Genomic DNA, 24080 nt, shown 5'->3' with positions numbered 1-24080 from the left:
AAAACCAGTAATTTCAAGGGAAATTACATTGACCCCCCAGAACTCGAGGTATACTTATTTTATCAACCCTAAAAGGATGAAAGGCAAAGTTGACCTCAGCAGAATTTGAACTCAGAACATAAAGTTGCATGAAATGCTGCTAAGCATTTTGCCCAGCAGGCTAATGGTTCTGCAAGCTCTTCACCTTAAATACATATTGCAGATCATTTTCTTCTAACACTCAAATGATTCTGCCAATCTACTACTACTACAAAAATTCTTTTTTATTGGCCACAAGGACTAATATAAATCAAAAACATGAAAGGACAATACAGAGATGATATACAAAGGGTTTTGCAAAAAAAAAAGGTCCATGTAAACATTTGATAACAGAAAAAATAATATAACAAGTAAAAACTCCCAATAGGGGGGGGGCACTTCTAAGGTTACTCGTGGTAAAAAAAATCCATAAAAGCCACGGGTGCCTGGTCAACAGGGCTAGAGCCCTTTCTCCCTTTTATACCTATTTTTTTTTACAGGTGTAATCTCAGAATTGGTCCATCCATACTGGTCATTCTTTCGACATTCACCCACCTTTTAACAAATTATCTAGAAGACAATACTTCCCTCTCTACTTTCACCTTCCTTTTCAAGTGGAACTTGAAAAAGTTGACGAGGCCTTGGCCAAAGAGGAAAGTGTCTGACTTTAGCCCTTCCAAACAAACCAGATTTGTGATATGTCTACTTCAAATGCAGAAACCATATAAAATTTAACTTACCAATCCCTTCACAGAATCAACTTTAGCACGCACATAGCTACGCATAGCAGCCACACAAACAGCTCGTTTTTTCCCAGTGGCTTTCACTGATGCAATCTGGAACTTTACAACATCACCCTTCTGGAGGAAATCTCGTTTATCAGCCAGGCTAGTGATACCATATTGGTACACTTCCTCTTCATCTTCTGTAACACAAAAAGAAATGAAAAATGGAAATTATTTCATAAATACAATCTTTCACATTTTAAGGTGCGTAATATCTTACAACTTTAACATGATATTCTTTTACTATTTTACAGGGCTCAGGCATTGAAAGGTGGCTGTTTTTTGCCTTACAGCAGCACCAATATTTTGCCCTGCATTTTTTATCACTATGAGGCATTATCTTAGGTGTAATGAAAAGAACCAAATACTACAAGGTATTTTTGTTCAGCACAATACTGATTGTGTCAACCTCTCCTAATATCTAACCATCATCATTTTTTATATTACTTTCCATATTGGCATGGGTGGGATGCTTTGACAGGTTCTGATGGGTCAGACAACTTGCTTCTGTGCTTCAGTTTTGGCTTATTTTCTATTGACTGGTTGCCCTTTCAAGCACCAACCACTTTACAGAGTGTAATGGATGTATTTTTTATGGCACATCAGAAATTGCCTTGCCCGCAGCATGACTAAAGAATCCCCTCAAGCCAATATTGTCTCTGCTCAATTTGCAAACCACTTTGCAGAGTAATAAAATGGGTGTTTATTGTGCCATCAGCACTAATGAGGTGGTATAAAAGAGAGAACAAGAAAGAGAACAATGAATTCAGATGAGGCATTGTGGGAAGTTACAGTATGATGAGAGGATTGGATGAGAGGATACAGTATGAGGATACAGTATGATGGATACAGTATGATTGGATACAGTATGATGAGAGGATTTGTTGTTGAGAGGGTGGTAGCAGAGAAGAACAGAAGAGAAGAGGAGGAATGAAGTATATTCTCAAGGTAACATGCACAAGGTAAACAAGGAGAGCATTTGAGAAACGCAAGAGTGAAATCCCACCCTGCCCACTCTATCATAATGATTTGGAAAGATAGAGAAAGGAGAAGTAAAAGGAAAAGAGATAATGTGGGAATGGAAAGATATGACAGATCCTAAAAAGTAGGGAATTCACTATGCACAGATCAAATGCTTGTGTCTCAAGTGGCTAGATATGATGAAAAGAAATGATGGAGAGAGATGGAAGAGAGGTGTGAGGGTATAACAGGTTTCCATCTACCAAATTTCTTTTAAATGCTTTGATCAAAAAGATGCTATGGTGTTATATAGCAGGATCTAACCCAGAACCATGTGATTGTGAAGCAAACCTTTTAACTACACAGACATGCAGTATTAGTATTGGTTTCAAATTTTGGCACAAGGCCAGTAATTTCTGGGGAAGGGGTAAGTTGATTACATTGACCTCAGTGATCAACTTATTTTATCGACCCCAAAAGGATGAAAGACAAAGTTGACCTCAGCAAAATTTGAACTCAGAACGTAGAAGAGAGACAAAATGCCACTAAGCATTTTGCTTGGTGCACTAACGATTCTACCTGCTCACTGCCTTTTGCAGCATTAATATTAACAATGATTTCAAATACTGACACAAGGCCATACATATTTAAGAAACTCTATAGCCAACCCAGGCAGTATATGAAATCAGAGCTTCCAGAGACTATAACAAGGTTTATCTGACACATTTCCTGACTCTTCAATATTTATAACTGCAAGGATTTTTAGCATAAGCAAAAGGACCCAAATTTTGAGGAGTAGACCAATTTATTTTATTTACTCTGATACTTGACTGTATCTATTTTATCAATCGTAGAAGGGCAAAAGGATACAGGGGGACACAAAAAAAACCTCCTCACAAGGTAAAAGAGGATATAAAGAGAAGCAACTAAAGACCACATGGCAGATATCAAGCAATCAACTCTGATATTAGTAACTTGCCTCCCTACAGAATGTTTAGAGTGCTAGACCAGTATTTTAATAGCTCAGCAAAAATGTAATCACTCTCCATAAAAAAGTGTATAGCCTACCCAGATATAACAGTCACCAAATTAATGAATCAGATCATATGTAAAACTAAAGCATATAATTAGAGGTAGAAAGAACTGAGGCACTTACCATCCAAACCAACTTGTACAAGACCACTATATTCATCCTGTTCAGGATTGACAATGCGTAAGGGTCGAATAATCTTTCCCTGTAGGGTCCCTTTTTCCCAAATAATTTCCTGAAAATGAAACATGTCAAATTTCAAAACACTTGAAAAGAGGCAATTTAACATAATAAGCAGCGATAAAATCACTTTACTAAGAAAACATAATTCCTTAAGCTTTGATCACAAGATATCTAATGACAACTGTGCTTGCTCTAAAATGTTGCTATCAACTATCAGTCCTGTACAAAGCTCAGGAGCGACTAACAATAGAGTACTCCCCCACATCTAGGACAGTGCTGCTGCTGTTGCCACACACATACATCTTAGACTGCATCCATACACAATGATTGCTATGAAGACACATAAATACACTCCAAACTCTAGTCAACATAAGTATCATTTCCTTTCTGCCTTTTCTACTGAAACTATAATGGCCTTTATGCCTTAGTTCTAGCAAGTATAGTGCCACCTCCACCCAAGTACTCTCAATTCGCTCCTTATTTCTCCTTTCATCATTTAGTGTCCACCCCAACCCAAAAGTCCTATACTAATTACTACTACCGGTCATTACATCCCAGAATACTGGCCTTCTTGATTTCCCTACCTATACATGCCTAACCTATCTTCAACTCGCAACAGCTGGAGCAAAAAAGTAAAGACATCAATCTTGCCAATGCCGGAGGGCCTGCAAGGCCTATGGGTACTGTCCCTTCCTTCATATAAAACCAATGAAAAGAAGAGAGATAAATTCATAAAAAGAAAAATGTGACACATCTCTTGAATGTATCCTACCATATTAACCCTTTCGTTACTATATTTCTGACCAAAATACACCCCTTATGTGTTTCAATTAATTTCTAACGTAATCATAAATTTAGTCTGGTTTCATTAAACAACTATAACTTTTTTATTTATCAATATATTAACGTGAATTTTGGAAGATAATTTAATGAAATATTCTCAACCAATTCTATACTATAATTTTTGTCACAAAGTGACTCTAATTGCAGGTAGATACAGGTAAATTCAACAAAATATAAAATTATTAAAATTTTGTTCAAACATCGCTATAGAAAATGGGTTATTAGCTAATATTCAATTGGGTATACAACAAAATTTTACGATAGAATTTGTTATTCTGGGTAACTTTCTGATACCCATAATAATATTTATGGCAAATAGTCTTAATTTCATTTAAGGTTATGGGAAACCACAAAGTATCCTTTCTTTCGTTTTGTTTACATTTAGCGTAACGGTTCGTTTCTGTCGTAATGATTTCAAATAGGCTCATTCGAAAAAGTAAAAAGAAATAGTCTAAGGAAAGTCTGGGAAAGTCTGTGGCTTGGTCCAGTTTCTTCAGAAAAATCACCGAAAGAAACAGTTTTTAAATTTTCACTCCATTCAGGTGCCAATTCATTTTCTTTATCGCTGTCGGAGATCTCGGATTCACTGTTTTCATTTTCGGAAAATGAAACATCAGATTCATTATCAAATACCACGTGCTTTTTTTTCAGTCATAGAGTTAGATTTATGAAGGTCTTCAGTAGAAAATCCTTCGAATTCTGACTCGCTGCTTGATATAATGAAATTCGTATCCACTTTTAGCCAGAATTACAAATTTTGAAAACACAATAGGAACAAATTTCGGAAAAAAATCTCCCAAAATTCACGGAATTAAAATTACACTTCGATTTTTGTACAAAACTGTAGTTTACGAAGTATAATACGTGTTTTCACAAATGTACTAAAGAGATTTGTTCTGATATTCTCATTTAAATATGAATAGGTAAATTCGGGTGGCTTTGGGCGGTTTGGTCACATTAACCAAAATTTTTTTCGGGCGGTTTGGTCACATTAACCAAAATTTTTTTCGGGCGGTTTGGTATCGAAAGGGTTAAACTTTATTTTATTGCTTTATAGATTTAGTTACTGTACAAATTTCTTATATTTCTTATCTGTGTTTGCAATCAAATACAGAATTAAAAATTTTTTACTAATAACTTTTAGTATGCAATTTTAGTTATAAACTCAAATTTTCTTTCCAAAATGATGTAGGTGATATATACAGTAAACTACCCCCTATCCAGCACCACTGATAACTGACTTCTTCAGGTTACTTGATCATCACTTTTTAAATTACCTTAGTACCTTACAAAACTCAAAACTCCATCTATATACACCAATATTATCCATTAGTATTAATTTAGTAGAAATGAGAGAAAAATGGGGAAATATAATTTAAATAAAGAACAACCTATATTAACCTAATAAAATACAGTAATTGTAAATACAATAAAATAAAATACTGCACTGTACCAAGAGAAGCAAATTATTCGTTTATGGTACAGTAATAACTTTCTTTTAATAACAATTAACACAAATTAGCACAAATATTCTTGACTCTCATAACACACTTTTTTTTTTTTCTGGGCAGTGTTTCTTGAGAATTTCTGTAGGGTACCAGATAAGGTAAGTATACTATAATTGGAACCAACTAGTTCTAAATATGAATCTAAAAGTTTTCTCCCTCATAATACTGGAAATACTGAGAGAAAAAAAAATTTTCAGTTTTACTGGAGGCAATACAGATGTTAGTATTTCTGATCCTTCAACAGTAATGAACATTAGATTGAAATCACATATGAAGAGAAAGGAAATACCATGACTTTCGGAAACATTTCTTCACACTCAGAGTTGCTGAAGCATGGAATAAACTGCCTGCGTCAGTTGTTGACTGCTATGACACTGCATCCTTTAAGGCCCTCATGCTTTCCGAAATCCGTCGAAACTACACCTGATTATATATACACTTTCGATGAGTTGTAGTGCACCTGAGCACTGTACACAATGTTTATTATTATTATTATTATTATATATACTTTTTACACACATCAGTTTCTATCTACCAAATCTTATCACAAGGCTTTGGTTGGCCCAAGTGTATAGAAGACACTTACCTAAAGTGCCAGGAAGTGGAAGTGAACTTGAAACAAGTGGTTGGGGAAACAAATTTTAAGAAACTTAAAATTAAGAACCATTTATCTTAACTAAGCTCAAAATTAAGATTATTTCATGGGATTATGCTTACCTCGGGTGAAACAGTGCCTTTAGGAAGTTTTTTGATGTTTTCAGCACTCAACTTGGCTCCTTTTTTAGCCAATGTATATTCTACTTCATCGCCAAGATTAAATTCTAACTGATCATTCTCAATAGAGCTGTGTTAAAAAGATAGAGAAAAAAAAATAAAACATCAAGAGCAATGAGCAAGATGTTCAAATCTTAATATTTCAATGGTAGTGATTTTACTGACAAAGTTAATACACAGAAAATTTAAACCAGACCAAATTAAATACTTTCAGTTCTTCATTCACATCATATAAAATAAACAATGTAATACAAGTGTTTGCTTGTACTGCATTATCACCCTGCCACCATGGAGCAATTCAAATGGATTATAAACTTACCTGAAATGAAAGAAAACTTCCTTCTCATGATCAGCATTTTCAATGAATCCATAGTTGTCTTTCAATGTAGCAATGAAGCCTTGGCATTTGCCAGCAACATTGCGAAGAACTACTCTTATATTGACAGCTCTCTTTTGGCCATTTCTAGACGATTCACCAATGCTAAATTCAATCTAATGAAAAATAAAGGAAAAAGAAATTATGAAATGGCTATGACAGTTTAAAGAAGTTACAAGTCAAAATTACACATTCTTGTAAAATGCACATATTTAAATGTATTGTTTGATATAAAAATTCTCAAGCATTACTTACAAGTTCTAAGTAAGACTTTCTTTCACTAACCTATCAGAGACTTACAGACACCTTTTTCTATATTTTTTCCCACCCTCTGAAACCAATTAAAATAATAAAGAAAAAAGGTATTTAAGAGGATTTTTAACTTTACCTTATCACCATATCTTGGAGGACCCTTCTGGTCTATTAAATCTTTTAAGTAATATGGAATTTGTTGAATAGCACCTTCATAGTCATATATTATATTTCCAGATTCCCCTTCTTTGTTTTTGCCTGCAAAACAGAGGAATAATTTAGATAAAACATAACAAAAAAATAAAGAAGCTAATTTAATATTCTAAAAATTCATATGTAGCTGAAAAATCAATATAGACGTCCATCAGTTTCAAAGCAGATTCAAATCCTTACCAATGAAAGAGAAGCTTTACTTTAATTCTTTTAATAGACGACCTGGTTCTCTAATACAAAATCTCTTGCTTTAAAAAAAAAACCTTCAAACATAATTTCACATAAAAATCTTTTGTTACATTATTACAAATACCAAATATATCTGCCAATAAATGGCAAACCAATGACAGTGAGGACTGAATGCTAAAAAATCTCCAAAAAATAACCATATAATATATACACAAGAACTGAATTTTTGAGAGCTAGACAACTAAAATATTCAAGTTCTGCTACTAGCATTACGTTTGTTAGGGACATAATGTTTATTGACCTCTAAATCCATATGTAAAGAACATAGGCCAACAATCTGAACTATACTGGCCAGCTGGTATAAACATGATACACTTTTAAAAGATGGTTGGTAAGCCTCCAACAAACTGAGACTACAATTCAGTTTTACATCCCAGTGAGAGTTGTGCTATTCTGCTAAAACTCTAAGGAACATCACAAACATCGCAATTCTCATGCCCTGAAGTCAATAGTATCTTAAATGATTCCTCTGACTATAAAAGATCAGTAAACTGATTATTTATTACATCAGTTATATTATCTGCAGGTCATCCCTGACTAAATAGATCTATCATCAAAAGCATGCCAGTCATTGTGGACCTGTACTTCCTTCAGGTATTGCATAGAATTTCATATTGTTTGACAGAGAGGGACAACATATGTAGCAAATGGGCAGGAATAGTTTGCAGGAAAAATACAAAATATATCCCTGACATTTCAAGATGCTAGTGTATACTTAGAGGAACATTAGGCTGCTATTTTTACAAGGTTGCACAATCACATAGTTCTTTCACTGGCTCACTGCTGAAATGAATGAGTGGGAAGAGGTATATTTCAGTGGTTTTTCAAACCTGACCAGTATCAACTACAACCAATGAAATACAACTAGCCCTTGTTATAGCAAAAAATACTGATTTACTGACAGAAGTGTTTTTCTACTTTCATCATTGTTTGAAGCATGCATTCTAACTCAACCCACAAAATATAGGTTCCTACAATAAGCAATAGGTATACCATGTTTTACTATCTTCAGATGATGAGTTGAAATCTTCCCATTAGCCTGGTAAGCAACACAAGCAACAGCTATGTATCAGAGACATGCTCTTTGTGTATAAGAACAGGCATTGTCCAGTCAGACTAGAACAATAAGTAGCATAAATTGTATATAAGTTAGTCTCACTCACACACACACACACACACACATATATATATATAAGAAAAGGATTTGAGACTAAGTATATAAATGGAACTTGTAAATATTACATTAAATTAATATCACAAAAAATTAAAACACAAATATTTGTAGGTCAGACCAAGAGGTGATCATACAGCTATTATGCAAAAGGAACTGTTGCCTTATTACATATAACAAAGACAAACAACAAATGCAAGCACAACTACTCCTGACAAGACCTAAGGAAGCAACAAATGTTATCAAGTGAGAGGACAGTAATAAGACAAGAAGACTAGGACTTCTGCATAGGCAAGAACAATGGATAAGAGATAGATGTAAATGATTATGATGGTGTTACATATTCATGCTACATAGATTTGTTTGGTCTTCAAGTTCAAATATATTACTTAATTAGATAAAACTTTTTTAGACTATCAACTACATTTTTAAAAGCAAATGTTTTATGATATTTACATCAACACTGTAGTCCAAAAATTCTATGACAATGAACAGTGTTTTACAATTCTTTATGACATTAGCTAGTCAACCATGAAACAGAATTAGCAGCTAATTTCCTATTTGTTAATTAGGTTAAGAAACTATTAATACCATGTTAAATATGTAGATAATCTTCACTATCAAAGTGACCTAATTAATAACAAGTGGTGATTGTAGTTAATTGTAGTTAAGATCATAAAGTCAGAGTAAGAAAGCAGTAGAAGTTCAAGAAACTACTATCTCACTTTGCAGTAACAGTATTCCCTCACTTTTTCCACACAAAATGTAAAAAGTATGATGCTGTATTGGACATGGAAAGTCTGCAGAGGCTGAAGTGCCACTGATCATCAGCAATTATCAACAAGACAGGCAGTTGCAATAGTAAAATGTAAAGAATAATCCAATGACGAATGAAAGAAATGCCTTGTGCACCAGCAGCAGAAGATGCATGAGGTTAGGGAAAGTTGAAGATGCACTTGGATCTAATGAACAAGATAACACAGAACTAAGACAAGTGGTTATATAGCATTTGGCAGATCCACTCAACCCAAGTAACATTGTAAAGCGGACATTGAAATTATAAAACCAGTAATCCAATACTAACAACTCAATCAGCAGACTTTCACAACAAACAAGGCTACATCACACTATTTCACAGGCATTAACTTCAACATTACATCAAACCCTTAAATAGAGAAGAGAAAAGAATGAATCAACAAAGAAATCTCTGCGTGATCATGCAATATGCTAGAAATAGGAACCAAAGTTTTCTAACCTTAATGACTTGAAAATGAGGAGATATTGGATAACAAATTTCTACATAATCTTAAAAAACAAGGAGATCTTGGTTGGCGGCGAATATATGTGATCACACATTTGCATGATCAGGGCTGACCTAGGGTTAAACATTAAATGAATAAAAAGAGAGAAAAAAAAAAGATGGGCATATTTTATGAACTTCAACCTACCTGGGCTTTTGTGTGTTGCAGGCTCACGGTCAATTGTTCCAATATATTTTTCAGTAGAAATTGTAAGAGAGAGTGTTCGTTTGGGAAGCATTTTAATGCGAATAGCTATTTGCTTATTTGGTGATGAAGGATCCTGAAGTGGAGAAAAAAGACACGGTTTTAGCAAAGTATTTAACAAAAAACCCTAGCTGATAAATTAATAAACAGACAAGTGAGTCCCAGGTCACATTCCTTTCTTTATGATCCCAAATTTTCTCAATTCCATTCATATTTTGATTTCTTGTCATGTAATTTTTACACTTTTATAATTTTACAGTGACGAATATTGAAACCAATTTATGAAGTTAAATTATTTTATTAATGGAAGAGGTAGACCCAGGAAAACTTGGGACGAGGTGGTGAAGCACGACCTTCGAACTTTAGGTCTCACTGAGGAAATGACCAGTGACCGAGACCTTTGGAAATATGCTGTGCGTGAAAAGACTAGGCAGGACAAGTGAGTCCAGCCCACTTATGCATGCCTTTCCTCCCTTGGACACACAAAGACCTGTTGAGGCAAGCGAAGTCGATATCGAACCTCATCCGACGACAGGCACCTATGCCTACCCCCCTTTGCTTGCGAAGACCTGTTGGGGCAAGTGAAAACTGAACCGAATTGAACCAATCCTATAACTGGCACCCGGCAGATGCCAGGACCCCTGGACTGGAGATACGTAAAAAGCACTATCCAAATCGTGGCCGATGCCAGCGCCGCCTCGACTGGCTTCCGTGTCGGTGGCACGTAAAAAGCAGCATCCAAATCGTGGCCCAAGCCAGTGCTGCCTCGACTGGCTTCCGTGCAGGTGGCACGTAAAATGCACCAATCCGACCGTGGCCGATGCCAGCCTCGCCTGGCACCAGTGCAGGTGGCATGTAAAAAGCACCCACTACACTCACGGAGTGGTTGGCGTTAGGAAGGGCATCCAGCTGTAGAAACATTGCCAGATAAGACCGGAGCCTGGTGCAGCCTTCTGGCTTTCCAGATCCCCGGTCGAACCGTCCAACCCATGCTAGCATGGAGAACGGACGTTAAACGATGATGATGAATTGCAATCAAATAAAATAAGAGATCATATTTCAGTGACTCAGAACTTCTACATTATTTAGTACCATATACAAGAACAGGCATGGCTGTGTGGTAAGAAGCTTGGTTCCCGACCACATGGTTCGGAGTTCAGTCCCACAGTGTGGCACCTAGGGCAAGTATCTCCTATAGCCTCAGACCAACCAAAGGTTTTTAAGTGGATTTGGTAGACAGAAACTGAAAGAAGCTCATTGTGTGTGTGTGTGTGTGTATACACATACATATAAATGTATATATATAGCTATGTATGTGTGTGTCTTTGTATCTGTGTTTGTCCCCCCACCTACCATAACTAGTGTTTGTGTCTTTAAATCCCTGTAATTTAGTGGTTCGGTAAAAGTGACTGATGGAATAAGTACCAGGCTTATAAAAACAAAAAGTACTGGGGTTGATACATTCGATTAAAAATTCTTCAAGGTAGCACCCCACATGGCCACTGTTTAAAGATTGAAACAAGTAAAAGTTAAGATATATACTGTTGGAAAGGCCAAAAGCACTTTATAAGAGTAATAATTTTTTCCCTTTCCTCAATCATATTATGTACATATATGAGTTATGTTGTTCTCATATTTTATTTATTTTTCATGTTTATATTATTTTTTAATCAATGGTCAATCATATCTAACAGATTCCATTAAATCTGAAAAGTTTTAATTTCTTGTTCAATTAGATTTCGTGTTTATTTAATGACTAAATAAATCACTATCTCTGCATCATTTATAAACATTTATAAATCATTGCAGTGTTCCAAAATTCCACTTTTGTTTGATGATAGGTTAAATAAACACTGAGTAACAGTTTGTGAGGTTTTTCCTCAGCTTCAATAAAACACATTTTGTGTGTGTGAGTGAAAGAGAGAGAGTTATACTAACTTGTACTACTGTGAATTCAACTTCATCCTGCAGCTTCAACTCCTTAGTTTGATCAAGCATTTCACTAAAATGGAAGAAAACTCTGAGGTCGCGATCAGCACATTGTATGAAACCATATCCTTCCTTCAGAGTAGCAACAATGCCCTGTTGAATAAACCACATAAAGCATTTTAGTTAGTTATTGACAATTTCACATAATTTTCAGAGCCTATTTAACTAGAAAATACACCTATAAATGTAGATAACAGCATACATTTGGAATAAGAAAGGAATCTGATTATTTCTAATCACACATTCAGTTGCACAACTGATTTAGCAAAATAACCCTTAGCCTAGCCTAGTTTAGAAGTATCACACTTGAAGACAATTGTGAAGACTACTAGAAACAGATGGGTATAATAAATGTGATTCCTAGCAGGTCAAACAACAAAACAGAGCACTTTTGTTGGGTCCATAATATTCTGAAGGTAAGATTATGTATTTTCCTAATATATTCACTCATTTGTTTCCATAATAAATTCATTCATTTTCACACACACAGAGTAAAACGAAAACATGATTCTAATTAAGTAATAAAGACATGTTCTTTTATGCTCTAGAACAGTGGTTCACAACCATTTTTTGCTTAAAGACCCTTTTGATTCTTATTTTACTCTACTGGGACCTCATACCCATTCAATGTTTAAAAAAGAAAATCCAATTATATTTTTTCAATTAAATATTATTAAGAATTGTATTTAAAAAATTGCTAAAATATTTTGTGTATTATTGAAATACAGTCAATTTATTGCACATAAATTGAAACTACAAAATCTCACATGGACTCCCAAGGATCATGTGGACCCCAATTGAGAGCCATTGCTCTAGAATGAAAACTATAATTCAAAGACACAAAAGATAGTCCTGAAATCAAAAACCTTGTAGACTCTTACTGTTTTTGATAACAGGACTATCTGTGAGGAGTTTCAGGAATTCCCTTCATCGGAGAGAAAGGAGGAGAAAGAAAGATGCTTCAGGAATTCCTTTTGTCATAGAGAGAGACAGAGATAGAGGAAAGAGACAGTGGGTGTGGTAAATAAATAAGGGTAGGACTGAAAGAGAGATACTGGGGAATGGGATGCTTCATTGTACAACAATACAAATGGGGAAGTGTAAAGATATGACACTAACCACCTCTCTGGTTTCTTTGCTTTTCTCAAAGGTACAGTCAAGAAGTTCAATTTGTGTAGCTCGTTGTAATCCATCTCTGCGGTCTGTAGCAATATTAAATGCAACAAGATCGTCAACCTGTAATGTGAAGTCTCCCTTTTGGTCCTTGTCTCCAAATGGAATTTCAACTTGCCTATGTTAAAAATAATAAATAAAAAGAAAACGCTGAAACAATTCTTTGGGTTGATTATTTGATGCCAAGATGTAACAAACCAATAATAGCAACACAGATTAAAGCTCCACTTATCAAAAAGTATATCTTGCAAAACTGATAACAAAGTATAACTATTTGTCACTGTATCTATTAAAAAAAAATGGGAGAAAGAGAGAAGCAAGAAAGAGGAAGATAGTGAGACAGAGAGAGAGAATGTGTATACTAATATACAATTATGTACATATATATACACTTGTATATAGACATTACTGTCAGCATTTTCACATCTGTTTTTGGAGGGCCATAAGAGTTAGATAAAAGCTGTTTAGAAACAAGCTGTTTATAGTCAAATATATGGCTCTGAAACATTGAGAGTAACCTGCAGCAACTACAAGAAGATCGAGACCTTCATCAACAAATGTCTCTGGCAGATCCTCCATCTAAAGTGGTCCGACAGAGTGCCAAACACTGACCTGTGGGAAAGGGCCAACGAGGAGCCCTTATATGTTCAGATTAGATGATGGAAATGGAGATGGATCGGACACACTGCAGAAAGAATCCTCAAATATCACACGACAAGCACTTGACTGGAACCCAGAGAGGAAAAGGAAGCGAGGATGCCCAAAGCAGACTTGGAAGTGGAGCATTTTGGATGAGATCAGGACCACCGGCCTGATATGGGAAGCAGCCAAGAAACACGCTAATGACTGCAAAAAGCAGAAAACAACTGTTGAGGCCCTATTCTCCACAAGGGGCAAAAAGGATTAAGAAGAAGAAATAGTCAAATGTTCTTCCTGCTGCCAACACTTCTCTCTCTCTCACTATATATATATATAAACTTAAAGTATGCCGTTAGAACCATATTAGAGTACAAAATAAAGTACGCTCACCCTTAGAATTAAAACCATTGCTTAATTTAAATCCTGTATATATATGGGTCTATGAAGTATCAAAACATGTGTAGTGTTTATCAAATAGCTGTCTAAACGTACTCCTTCCTGTTGACTCTATTTTTTCAATTTTTATATATATATATATATATACACACACAAATATGGCATGCTTTAGTTCTCTAATGAGAAAAACTTTTACCAAAATCAAAAGTCCAACAGGAGAAATGACAGATGGTTATGTGCAAATCCTACTGATATCCCCAGGTTGATGTACACTTGGGATAAATGTGTGTCTTTATGTCTTGATATCATAGGATTGTTATAAACAAGCATCACTATCATAATCTTCCCTGTAAACATGTCTGGTCATGGGGAAATATTATTTTGCTTGGAAACAAGTGAGGGTTAGCAATAGGAAGGTATCAATCTGTAGAAAGTCCATGCAAGCATAGAAAAATACATGTTAAAACAATAATGATCATTCATATATATATATATATATATATGTATATACATACACACACACACACAGACAGACACACATATATACATAAAAACATACCGGTTATCTACTTCATAAACAATTCTTCCACAAAGGGGATCTCCTTGACGACCTTTATTGGAATTTTTTAAGGTTTTCAGAATTCTCCCGTTTATGCTTTCAATAGCAACATCTTCGAATATCACAGTTCCTTCAGGTAATCGTGAAATATTTACAGCAACTTCCCTACCCTGGAAATGATAAGATCATTCATAAGTAGTAGTAAGAAAAAACATGATTCGTATATTTTAGATCTGTTTTATTGGGCTGGTTTTATAATTTGGTCGGAGGAGAAAAGGTCTCCAACCCAGGTCAAGTTCATTTGAGGACTTATGCAGTTTGTGTCTATTCAGTTACAAGAAACTCAATTACCCAGGACCATGATTGTGAAACAAAATTCTAAGTAATACAGCCATGTCTGAGCCAGCAAAGATCTGGAATGCAGTTTCTTTTTTTGCCTCAAAATTCTAGATGTTACTTCATTAAGATTTAGTGGCATAGTTTGCCACTTAAGGGACTTTCTCCGCTGCTAACTGCTTGTAACAAAGATTATTGTATTTTCTCAAAGCTTTTTACCCAATGTCTGTTTAACTAACAATATAAAACAGATTCCACCCAAAAATAATCTGCACCATGTACAAATCACAATATTTTCAATTACTTAGCTATATCAGATCAGTGACAGCATGCCAGGTATATTAACTCTCCTTTTATAAGATTCCATTTCATAGCAGCCGAAAATAAAGTTCAGCTATCAGAAAAACCATGCCATCTATTGAAAATCAGATCTATGTTAATCAAGTTCAGGTAGAAGTTCATCATAATGAAAGAGTAGTATTACTTCAATCCCCAAAACAAATAAGTTTTACATATAAAAAAGTAAATAAATGCACCCTTTTAAAGCCTAGCCAGGCTCATGGGCCCAGTTTCCCAGTTTCAATGGTGTATGTGTTCCTTAGCTGGACGGGACACCTGTCCATCACAGCATTACTCATTTTTGCCAGCTGAGTGAAATGGAGCAATGTGAAATGAAGTGTTTTGCTCAAGAACACAACACGTCACCTGGTCCAGGAATCGAAACCACAATCTTGCAATCATGATGCTGACACCCTAACCACTAAGCCACGTGCCTCCACAAGTTTTACATATAGATAACCAAAACATACAAACACAAGCCTAGTCATATTTATATTATAGTCATATAACAGAATTAATCCCTAAAACCTATGAGTTATTGCCCTTTACAAACTCAGCAAGCAAGCTCAACTAGTACTTCTTTTATTGAGTTCAAAAGGATTGAATTTGAACTCAGAATACAAAGCTGGTATTTCTTCCCCTATGTATTTTGATCAGTGGGGTAATGTTTCTGCTAGGTTGAGGCCTTTTAAAGTAATGAAGATTTCACAGCATACGAACAAAAGGTGCAGCCTAAAAATTTTCATCATTTTACTGAACAGTTTTAAAGCCACAAATATATTTAAATATTCAGTAATGTACTTGCTCACTGTGGAACTGAAGTTCCCATACAAGCTATACATAACTGTTATATTCTCAGAAAATTAGCACTGAGTGCTAATGCAGTACTTTTCATCAAACAAACTGGAAAGTATTATAGCTATAAGATGAGGTTTATGTCTTGCTGCTTGACTGACATGAACTTATAATTAACTAAGTGAGTTCACATCGTTAACAATACTAATGTTGTTTTAATGTTATATTTTCTATTAAATAAATCTTTATGAGATAATCACACTTTGAAATCATTATTCTCATGCTGAAGTGATAGTTTCATTCTGAAATCATTAGTGGCATGGTATCATTTCAATGTAAAACTTGCTTAGTTTGAATGACAAATACTATAGTAAAATGAAACATACTCATTTGAAAAACAAAGATCACTGAAATAAAATTTATACACTTACATCATTTTCTGGTTGGTTACTGTTTTTGTGGCTATTTAATGAATAATCCCATTGTCTCTACAAAAGGAAAATTTTAACATTATTAAGTGACATATTTATTATATCAGGACAACATGTAACACACATTCAGAAACATATACCATCAGCAGGGTTTTAGAATGCATGCAACACTTAATCCTTATTCAGCACAACAGTGTTGCTGCCATCCAAAGTGAAGAAGTATGCTCTTTAAAGTTAAGTGAACTGACAGAAATAATAAGATCTAAAAGACTTTTGACAGGGACATAGCTACAGTAACAGAATATCAACCATCAATCCCACATTTGGTAGCCTAGGAACCAAACAATCCCATTAGCCAACAAGAGAGATTTTACAATCACTTAATCTACTAGAAATAACAATCAAATTCCTCGTAAATCACAGACTACCATTCTAGAGAGAGAAAAAAAAACAGAATAGTACACAATAACAAAAAAATAATGAATATGGTACGACCACTGTTCATCATAGGTCATCTCAGTCAAGGCTGAGCAGGTGTTTATAATAAGCAACTATCAGCAAACTAATAAAAAAATAATGTCAAATTTGACTAATGTGAAACTGGTATCAAAATGTTAGACAACAACATCAAACACAAGGTTACTTATCAAACTCTTGACCTGAAATTACAGGCAGTATCATCATCAACTAATGTCCATTTTCCATGTTAGCATGGACTAGACAGTTTGAAAGAATCCAACAAGCCAGAGGTTTGTGTTGAGCTCCAATGTCAGTTTTGGCACAGTTTCTACAGTTGAATGCCCTTCCTAATGTCAACTGTTTTACAGGTACCTTTTTATACAATTAACAATACAGAGGTTCCCAAATAACTTGCATGACAAAGAAAAGGAAAAAGCCCCTGAAATGAATTGGGGGAGGGGAGGTGCTTTTATACCAGATGTTGAGAGGCTAAAGTATTATAAAAGGACAAGCACAAGTATATGGCTACCCACATTATATAAGGATGTGTGAGAGTAAATGGAAAGATAGAATTTATTATTTTGCCCAAATTTCCAACTTCCCAGCTCAAAAGTTCTGCTTCTAAAACAATATAACAATATATAACAATCTATGGTAACATTCTGAATGAAGTTAAAACCATATATTTAATATCCAACTAACTCATTAAAAACAACTTATAATTTGTTTAGTTAGCTATTGAAGGTTTAAAAAAAAAGTCCAACTTACACTTCTTGACTGAATTTGAAATTCTACGTCATCTCCAAGAAGCAGCTCACTGATATCGCCTTTATATTCACTGTAGTGGAAAAATATTTCTTTCACAACATCAGAACGCTCTATGAAGCCAAAGTTCTCTTTCATCGAACAAACGACACCTTGATATTTCTCTTGATTTTGCACCATGACACTTTCAAGTCTTCGAGCTCTAATGTTACCATTTCTGAAATGATTTTCATAGAAAAATTTGCAGAATATAATTAACATTCAGATAAACCATTACAAGAATAGTAAAGACTGATAAGTCTATTAACATCATATTTTATGTTTCTTACTTCTATTTTTAAAAATGATACCTGCTATTTAATTGACAGACACTAATTATCATAAAGGATTGAGTGCCTCTCTCTCTCTCTCATTCACACACACAGAGATTGTGGAAAAGTAGAGGGATACTATTTTGATTTTACCTAAGATAACACACACATTACTATTTCTGATCTCAGTGGCAGTAAAAAGTGACATAGAAAATTATAGATATTAAAAAATGACTTCATGCTGTATAAACATTTACAATTCCTTGGCACAGTGCCAGGGCCTACATAAAATCTAGGCAGCGATAAGGCAAAAGTAGATTTTTAACATACTTTGCATATTTATGTAAAATTATGGCAAAAGCAGTCATAAATTTGCAAGACATCTGAAATATCATTTTAACAGAAAATAGTATGACACAAGTGATAAGGGAGCAAAAGCCTTTATTACATGCATCATAATTGTGATGGGAGCAAACTAGTGCATCAGGTCATCAACCTAATTTCAAGAGAACATTTCCTAATTTTAAGAATTTATTTCTAGCTTGTCAACATATCTGTAAATCTCCCAAAGGACAATCTCAAGTATAAGGTCATATACAGTATTTCATGGCGAAATAGAAAATTGGTTTTTAGGCAGCTGAAGCCCACACTTAGCAAAGATTGGTTACTGGACTTATTACAATGTAAATAGTATATTCCACCAAAACCAACAAAGAAACATATCAAAGTCCATAGTCTTGCTAAACCACACAACAGCTATATGGACAATGATTTCAAAAGACTTAAAATCAAAAAGGTAGCAGACTTTCCATAACTTCAATATAGGCAATGTTCAACTCACCTTTTATCAGAAGCAATATAAAATCTGACTTGATCTCCAGCTTTCAATTTCGAAGAACCATCAATTACATCTTCTAAGCCATAAGGAAGGAAAAAACATTCTCCATTGTGTAGATACGTGACTCTACCAAGCCCATCCTGATTTCCTGATACTGTGCCCTATAACAAAAGTGAAGCATTTAAATATGGCTTTCCAGAAACAACTATAAAAAACATTTAAATTTAATATGCAATATGGTGCTTGGTTGCTGTATAGATTATAGATTTCAATGTATGCTTCAAACTATAGACTTTACAGGCTATTTTTGCAAAAAGTATAGATGTCACAAGCAGATTCTCAAAGCAGTCTTTGAAGGTCTATCCTGTACCTAATTATAAAACAATAAATCAGTGGGATCTTGTATAAGTAAACTACCTTTCGGTATTTGTCAAAGAGTACAACAGGAGCTTGTTTCCTACACAAGACCTCTGTCCTTGTTTGAAAAGGAAATCCAAGCCTTCATGTAGGTTGGGGCAGGTTCCACAGTTTGGGCGTCCACATTTTTCAACCGTTGGTTTCATGGTTGTTTTGTAAAGCTTCGCATTTGTTAGTAGTCTCTTTAGCGATTTGTCTTGCTTTTTGCATTTGATGAGTTTGTGTATTTTCAGGATGTCATTCATTTTTGGATCTCTAGTTAGTAAAGGAAGATTTTGCACAACAGTGTTGAAAGCCTCACTGTTTCTGGGGTTGGGTGTTGATATAAATAGTAATGTTTTGAGATGAGGTGTGGTGTTATATTCTATTGTTCTTAGTGTTTTTATGTCTAATTGTTTGGTACATTTAATTCCCTTGTCGACAAGTGAGGGTGGATATTGTCTTTCAGTAAGCGTTGTTTTGAGGTATTGAAGACGAAGGTCTCGAGTTGTTCTATCAGACACTATTGTGCAAATCCTTTTTGCCAAATTGAAAGGGATATTTATTTTGATGTGTTTTGGGTGGCATGTGTTAAAGAGAAGATATTGTTTTGAATCGGTTTATAATAGATATCAGTTATGATTTGATTGTTAACTTTTTTTATCATGATGTCTAAAAATGGGAGTTGTTCTTTGTTATATTCCATTGTGAATTAAATGTTACTATTTATATCATTCAGTGTTGATTTGAAATCCAAAAGTTTGTTGATGTTCTCCTTCCTAATGATAAAACAGTCATCCAGGTATCTTTTCCAATTTTCTCTTATGTAGAGGTAAAATTGGTAACCATATTTCTGAAATGATACTTCATATAAGGTGAATTCAAAATAACCCATTATTAGGTTTGCTGCTTTCGTTCCCATCACAATTCAGCATTTCTGACAATAGTATGTGTCATCAAATAGGAAATAATTGTTCTGAAGTATAAATTTTAAAGATTCAATAATAAAGATCTGACTTATGCATTCCGGGAGGACTTCGGGGTACTTTTCCAACCAGAATTTAATTGCTTTATTCCATAGTCATGGGGGATGTTGGTGTGAGGATTGATAACATCGAGGGTAACCAATATTGCCTCTTCATTAATTGTTTTTGGTAGGTGTTCTAGCATGTCTAAATCATCTCTAATGAAACTTTTGATGTATTTCAGCAAGGATTTCAGTAGGATGTCTAGAAAATTGCTTAGGCGGTGGGTTTCACAGGCTGGCCCAGCTACAATGGGTCTTAAAGTTAAGTCTTCTGGCATTTGGATATTTATATTTGCAAGCTTCATTGATTATCTTGCTCTTGTGTATTTTAGGAAGGCCGTAAAAAAGACTGCCAGGCCTTTTCCATGTAGAAGAATTAAGGATGCAAGATTTTTCATTGTTTTTTGTTGTGTGTGTGTGTGTATATATATATATATATATATATACCGGAGTAAACACATAAATGTGAAACAAGGTGGAAAAAAGAGTACTCAAATACCAGTGGTAGAGTAATATGCTTTATTTAAAGCAGCTGTCCGATGAACGGCAACGGGAAACTCAGAGTAACAGGTTTTGTTGAATTTTCTGCTGCTTTAAATAAATTATATATATATATATATATATATATATATATAATATATATATATATATATATATATATGTGTGTGTGTGTGTGTGTGTGGTGTGTGTGTGTGTGTGTGTTTGTACCTCCTTACCTTGATTCACTTGACATCATGTGATAGTTCTAAACGGTTTTCTTTCAGTTTTAATTTACCAAATCTACCCACAAGAATTTTATCAGCTCAAGGATATAGTTGAAAACACTTGCCAAAGCTGTCATGCAGTGAAATTAAACCCAAAACTACAAGGTTGGGAAGCAAATTTCTTAACTATACAGCCATTACCTGTGTCTATAACATTATCAGGTAAAAGTTTGTCCTTACTACACTTCTGAGTGTAAAGCAATAAGTGGAAATGGTAGAGAAAACAAACACATACATAAAATATGTTCAATTAAATGATTATCTACAAAGACATGTTGCATTATACAAAAATGTTTGTTATTGCTTGTTAAAAGGTTTGAATTATCATCATCATAACATCCACTTTTCCACATCTGAAAGTTAGAGAAAACATTTTGAAGCAGGTTTTCTACAGCCAGATGCTCTTTCTGTCATTAACCCTTAACCTGTTTCCAAGCAAGATATTTTCTCTTACCCTTCAAATAACAAAGAATCAATGATCGGGACATATTTACAGGGAAAGTTGTAAACAAAGAACTCTTATGAACAGTGACTATTTTCGATCACATATGACAGGCTTCTCAGTTTCCATCTACCAAATTCACTGATCAACACAGGAATATAATAGAAGACCCTTGCCAACAGTACTATGCAGTGGGACTGAACTCAAAAACACATGGTTGTAAAACGAATTTCATTCAATTATTATAGAAATAACCATACTATTTGTACCATTTCCATGCAATAAACTATAAAAAAAAACTCAAAAGAATAAACTTACATTTTTGGCTTTAACTGGTTTTGCTTCTTGAACTATAGAGCCTTGAAAACGTTCCTCACTTAAAATTTCTTGAGAGGATACGCCAGGGTCAATTTTTATCACAGAACATGCAATCCGCTTCCCAGTTCGTCGATCATACGACAACTGAAACTCAACAGGATCTACATAAAGAAATGGAAAATGAATAGCTTTAAGAAATTAAAGAAATTAACCACAAGCTTTTCAGTTTTGATATTTTTAAATCCAAATTATTAAAATGAGTTAATAAGATTCCTAGAATATAGTTATCCTCATCTTTCAAGTGTACATTTATCTACATTACATTCCGATAAATTTGATCTCAAATTGTTAAGATATAATTTTTGGATGCATACATAATCCCAGACTGGATTTGATCCCAAAGAATTAGCACTCACAACCTACAGTGACAGTAAGTACACAACATGATACACAACCCTCACACTTTACCTTTACCGAGTCAACAACTATTCTCAAGTTTCTACCATCTTCCCTGTTCATAAAGTGGTGTTACTCAGCTACCATCTACATAAACTTTCTGTACATCATTTATCATGAGTTTCTCCAAACATAGACCATATTCTCTGGGGTTAAAGAGTCATGGCATAGTGTCACACAACCAACCACTTCATTTTCCATGTTTTGATAATCATCAAAAAAATATATATAGATGTTCTAAAATACTATTAAATTTCATTCAATTTTAAAAAAGGTAAAATCGGACAGAACTAATGGGATGACCTGGTAAAAGGCATTATAAAAAAAATTATTTATATATCATGATGTACCAAAAACATGGTTAGAGATGGCAGCTGATTCTATGGTAGAAACTTTCAGGTGATAGGCTAAAAGTGAGAACTGTCAGAGGTAAACAGAGCCATCCATCTTCTCAAAGTTCATAATATATAGTTTTACACACACACACACACACACACACACAATTTGATGTAGTTCTGTACACTGCATTGTAGTTGAGTTAAGGCATAGTGTTTGTTAAATAAAACACTAAAATAGAAAGCATCACCTTACCTCCAACTTTGACATTCTCCGCATTACCACTGTATTCACTGAAGTGAAAGAAAACTCTTGACTCTCTTTCGTTACACTGAATAAAACCATAGGAATGCTGAAGAGACAAAAGAAAATTAGAATCATAGAAATAGTCTTTTTTCAAATGGCAAGAGTTAAATATTAGTTTCAAATTTTGGCACAAGACCAGCAATTCCAGGGAAGCTGGTTAAGTCGATTACATCAACCCTAGTACCCAAATGATACTTATCAACCCCAAAAGGATAAATGATAAAGTCAACCTCAACAGAATTTGAACTCAGAACATAAGGACTGATGAAATGCTACTAAGCATTTCCCCCTGTAAGCTAATGATTCTGCCAGCTCGCCACCATTATTACAATATGAAATAATACCTGTTACTTTTTCTAATAAGACTTAGAGGCGAAAGGGCAGCAGCCATGATTTAATTTTTTTTTTTTTTTTTTGCAGAGCCTCCAAGACTGGTGGGGCGCAAAAGAAGCCATGACTTGTGGAGTACTGTCAGCAGCGCACCAAAGAAACAAATTATCCTTAGAACAAACATTAGGTCCAAATGCTTGCACCTAAGAGACAAATAGTTGTGTTCAACTATTTGAGTATATGACCCAACTGCACTTTATATTGTTCCTCTCCCGAAAGTTATTTTAAATATTATATCTAAATATAGGTACTCTTTCATACATTTTGTACCTAAACAATCATGCTTTTGTTTGATTATTGTTAAACTTTTCATACAGTTTTGTATCTAAGGATATGAGTTACCTTTTTGTATCTAAAGGTAGCTCATAAAATTATACAAAACAATTTTCTTGCAATGCATTAGTTTCAGTATTTTACCAGAAATGTTAAAACTCATTTATTTCATAAGTTTTTTCACTATAGAACAATTTGTTTTTAAACACTGATGCAAAAATTATAAAATTTAATTTATTTGTTATATATGTTGCTATCCTCAACAATTATTTTCCACTAAACAAGCTGATGAAGGAGTCTCTGAACGGTATGTTAACTTCTAAAAAAAATAGCTGCCAAATCTCCCTCAAATCGGTGCCAGTGGCACATAAAAGCACCCACTACACTCTCAGAGTGGTTGGTGTTAGGAAGGGCATCCAGCTGTAGAAACTTTGCCAGATCAGACTGGAGCCTGGTGCAGCCTTCTGGCTCGCTA

At 34.5% G+C, this 24080-nt stretch overlaps 1 protein-coding gene across 2 annotated transcripts in view; it reads right to left on the bottom strand.

Moving 5' to 3' along the window:
* LOC115210296 (cold shock domain-containing protein E1) overlaps positions 1 to 24080 on the bottom strand; it is a 62260-nt gene that overhangs the window by 5777 nt on the left and 32403 nt on the right. For both annotated transcript variants that reach the window (XM_029778813.2, XM_036502259.1), the window contains exons 4-17: positions 22892 to 22988; positions 21845 to 22005; positions 18901 to 19058; positions 17752 to 17965; positions 16525 to 16581; positions 14624 to 14793; positions 12976 to 13147; positions 11806 to 11949; positions 9811 to 9943; positions 6866 to 6987; positions 6421 to 6593; positions 6045 to 6171; positions 2920 to 3028; positions 759 to 943 (exon numbers count right to left, since the gene is read on the bottom strand). In XM_029778813.2, the coding sequence (XP_029634673.1) occupies positions 759 to 943; positions 2920 to 3028; positions 6045 to 6171; positions 6421 to 6593; positions 6866 to 6987; positions 9811 to 9943; positions 11806 to 11949; positions 12976 to 13147; positions 14624 to 14793; positions 16525 to 16581; positions 17752 to 17965; positions 18901 to 19058; positions 21845 to 22005; positions 22892 to 22988 (2022 nt within the window). The remainder of the gene's footprint in view (positions 1 to 758; positions 944 to 2919; positions 3029 to 6044; positions 6172 to 6420; positions 6594 to 6865; positions 6988 to 9810; positions 9944 to 11805; positions 11950 to 12975; positions 13148 to 14623; positions 14794 to 16524; positions 16582 to 17751; positions 17966 to 18900; positions 19059 to 21844; positions 22006 to 22891; positions 22989 to 24080) is intronic.

Source organism: Octopus sinensis, linkage group LG4, assembly GCF_006345805.1.
Source record: "Octopus sinensis linkage group LG4, ASM634580v1, whole genome shotgun sequence".
NCBI lineage: Eukaryota > Metazoa > Mollusca > Cephalopoda > Octopoda > Octopodidae > Octopus > Octopus sinensis.
The sequence above is the reverse complement of the archived record's forward strand: the minus strand, read 5'-3'. Positions and strand labels throughout refer to the sequence as shown.